The 2,358-nt window shown below is 47.8% G+C and overlaps 1 protein-coding gene across 1 annotated transcript; it reads right to left on the minus strand.

Annotated features, from left to right (window-relative positions):
- Nucleotides 1-693: 693 nt before the first annotated feature.
- LOC101984669 (olfactory receptor 2AT4-like) lies at nt 694-1,659 on the minus strand. The gene has a single exon (XM_005357513.2). The coding sequence runs from the start codon at nt 1,657-1,659 to the stop codon at nt 694-696; it is 966 nt and encodes a 321-aa protein (XP_005357570.1).
- Between the last annotated feature and the right edge of the window lie 699 nt (nt 1,660-2,358).

The following is a 2,358-nucleotide window of genomic DNA, read 5'->3' on the forward strand; positions in this document are numbered from 1 at the left end:
AAAGAAAGAAAGGAAGGAAGAAAAGCCTCTTAAGGCAGAAGGGCATACAGGCTGAATTGGCCTCTAAATGCAGAGAGAAATAACCAGGACTTTATTTCGGGAAAGAATGCTAGCTGTGGAAATCATGGACTGGGGGCTGTGCTCCACTCCTGTGACTCCCCGAGGGTCTAACAAGCAAGTGTCCATGGTACTGGCATTACAATACTGGAGGAGAAAGTACTGCTTGGTCAGCTAAGATAGCCCGATATTTCCATTGTTCCCTTCACAGGTGTTTTTCAAGTGCTTAGCTCTGCAAAGAGGGCGAGAGTGAGTCACGGCCACGTGTCAGAAACACTGGGGATTTTCAGAAAATTTGAGAGTAGATTCAAGGGAAAAGAATGATTTACTTGGCAATCGAATACTGAAGTCTCTGAAACAACATTGTTTTAATTCATGGGACTGTTAACCCCCACCCTCCGAAGTTATAGTCACGGTCTTGTAAAGCCTAAGAGAGACAACTTAAAAATAGAACAAGAATCCTGTCCATTTAGTTATTAGAGTAAAAAAAAATTACAATGGAGGAAACATTTTGAGAATCAGTGTTCTGAGTATTTAGCTGAGTAAATTGTCCCCATTTTCCTCTCTATTATTGTTGCTGTTTAAGAGAGAAAGTTTGTTGCATGGAGTCGCTTGTTCGTGCCCTTAGGTGTAAATTCAGGGTTTTCTAACATTCTTCAGATCCTGGTGATGTGCCATTTTAGTGATGGCTGCCTTGACGTCCTTGTTCCTCAGGGTGTAGATGAGAGGATTGAGAACAGGGGTGAGGATAGCATACACCACATTGCCCATGATGTGGAAGTCCTGGGGCAGGTCAGCCCTGTAGGCCACATAGGCTATGGCAATGGAGGAGTAGTAGGTGCCTACCACCAGGAGATGGGAGCTGCAGGTGGAGAAGGCTTTGGAACGCCCTTCCCTGGAATTGATACGAAGCACGGAGGCCAGGATGCGGGCATAGGAGAGAAGCACCAGGAGGAGAGGGAGGAAGGACACCACCATGGCGATGCAGAAGCCCATGAGAGTCTGGGGGTTGGTGTCTGAGCAGGAGGCCTGGACAAGAGCCAGGTGGTCGCAGAAGCAGTGGTAGATGTAGGTGATGCTGTCAAATGCCATCTGGGAGGTCTGTACCACTGCTGGGATGGGCAGGAGGAGGGCGGTGATCCAGGCACTGGCTGCCAGGGCAGCATTTGTCTGTGGGGTCATGTGGACAGGGTAGTGCAGAGGGCGGCAGATAGCCACATAGCGGTCATAGGCCATGACCACCAGGATGAAGGCTTCTGAGCAGGAGAAGCTGTGGAACAGGTACATCTGCAGGAAGCAGGAAGGGAAGGTGAGGAAGTGGTCTCCTAACAGGAAGAGGGACAGCATCTTAGGGACCGTGGTTGTGGTGAAAAGAATGTCCAGGGCCGAGAGGTTGACTAGGAAGAAGTACATGGGCTTGTGGAGGCTGGGATCTGTCACCACGGCCACCAGGATCAGGGTGTTCCCCACCAGGATGAGCAGGTAGAAGAGGAGGAAGAGGAAGAAGACGGGGAGGAAGAGGGATTTTTGCAGAGAGGGGATGCCTGTAAGGTAGAAGACGGTCTGAGAGTCCCCTGACCCATTACAGGCTACATTCTCCATGGTGGGTTAAAGCTGGATGCTCAGGAGGGTTCCACGCCCATCTGTGAACAGAAGAACCGAGGTTCTGGGATGAGAATTACATAATGGTCATTGTCTAATCAGAGATAACCAATCCATTTACTGTCAGTTCTAGAGGAAGTACAACCAGGTTCTGTCTTGTATCAGAGTTCTCAACCTATAGCAGGGCTCCGTCTTTCCTAAAGTCAAGAAGGACTGAAGCACTTGCAATATAAACATCCTAGAAAAAAAATACAATGTAAGAACCACAACAGTACCCTGTAAAATAAAACACTATGTGTCATTCACGCAGTAGAGGTAGATTCATTGATGGGGATAGGACTGAAAGACATGAAGCAAGCAACAACATGATTAAGTAATTGCACTTGTGTGTAAACTTGGCTTGTCTTTTCCATGTCCTATGCAATCCTTCTGGGAATATCAGCTCTCTTCAGTCAATTAACTCATTTGCCTTTTCTTGGAGGTTTGTCTCGAGCGTTTGATTTTGGTTTTTGGTACCTCTGTGGGCCTGCAGTGTGGAAGGTGTCTCTGAACACACTGCCTTCCCAATGTAACCATTAGCCCACTACTGACTTCCTTCTTGTTTCCTTGGCCTTGCTACCTCCTTCTAAGATGAGACATCTGTCCCCTGAAGTCATGTCAGGGCTTCTGACGATGACTTCCTGTTAATTCTGCAACAAG

This window comes from Microtus ochrogaster, chromosome 22 (assembly GCF_000317375.1).
Source record: "Microtus ochrogaster isolate Prairie Vole_2 chromosome 22, MicOch1.0, whole genome shotgun sequence".
Lineage (NCBI taxonomy): Eukaryota > Metazoa > Chordata > Mammalia > Rodentia > Cricetidae > Microtus > Microtus ochrogaster.

Coding starts and splice junctions, on each gene's coding strand:
- LOC101984669 (XM_005357513.2), bottom strand. CDS start 1,659: ATGGAGAATGTAGCCTGTAATGGGTCAGGGGACTCTCAGACCGTCTTC.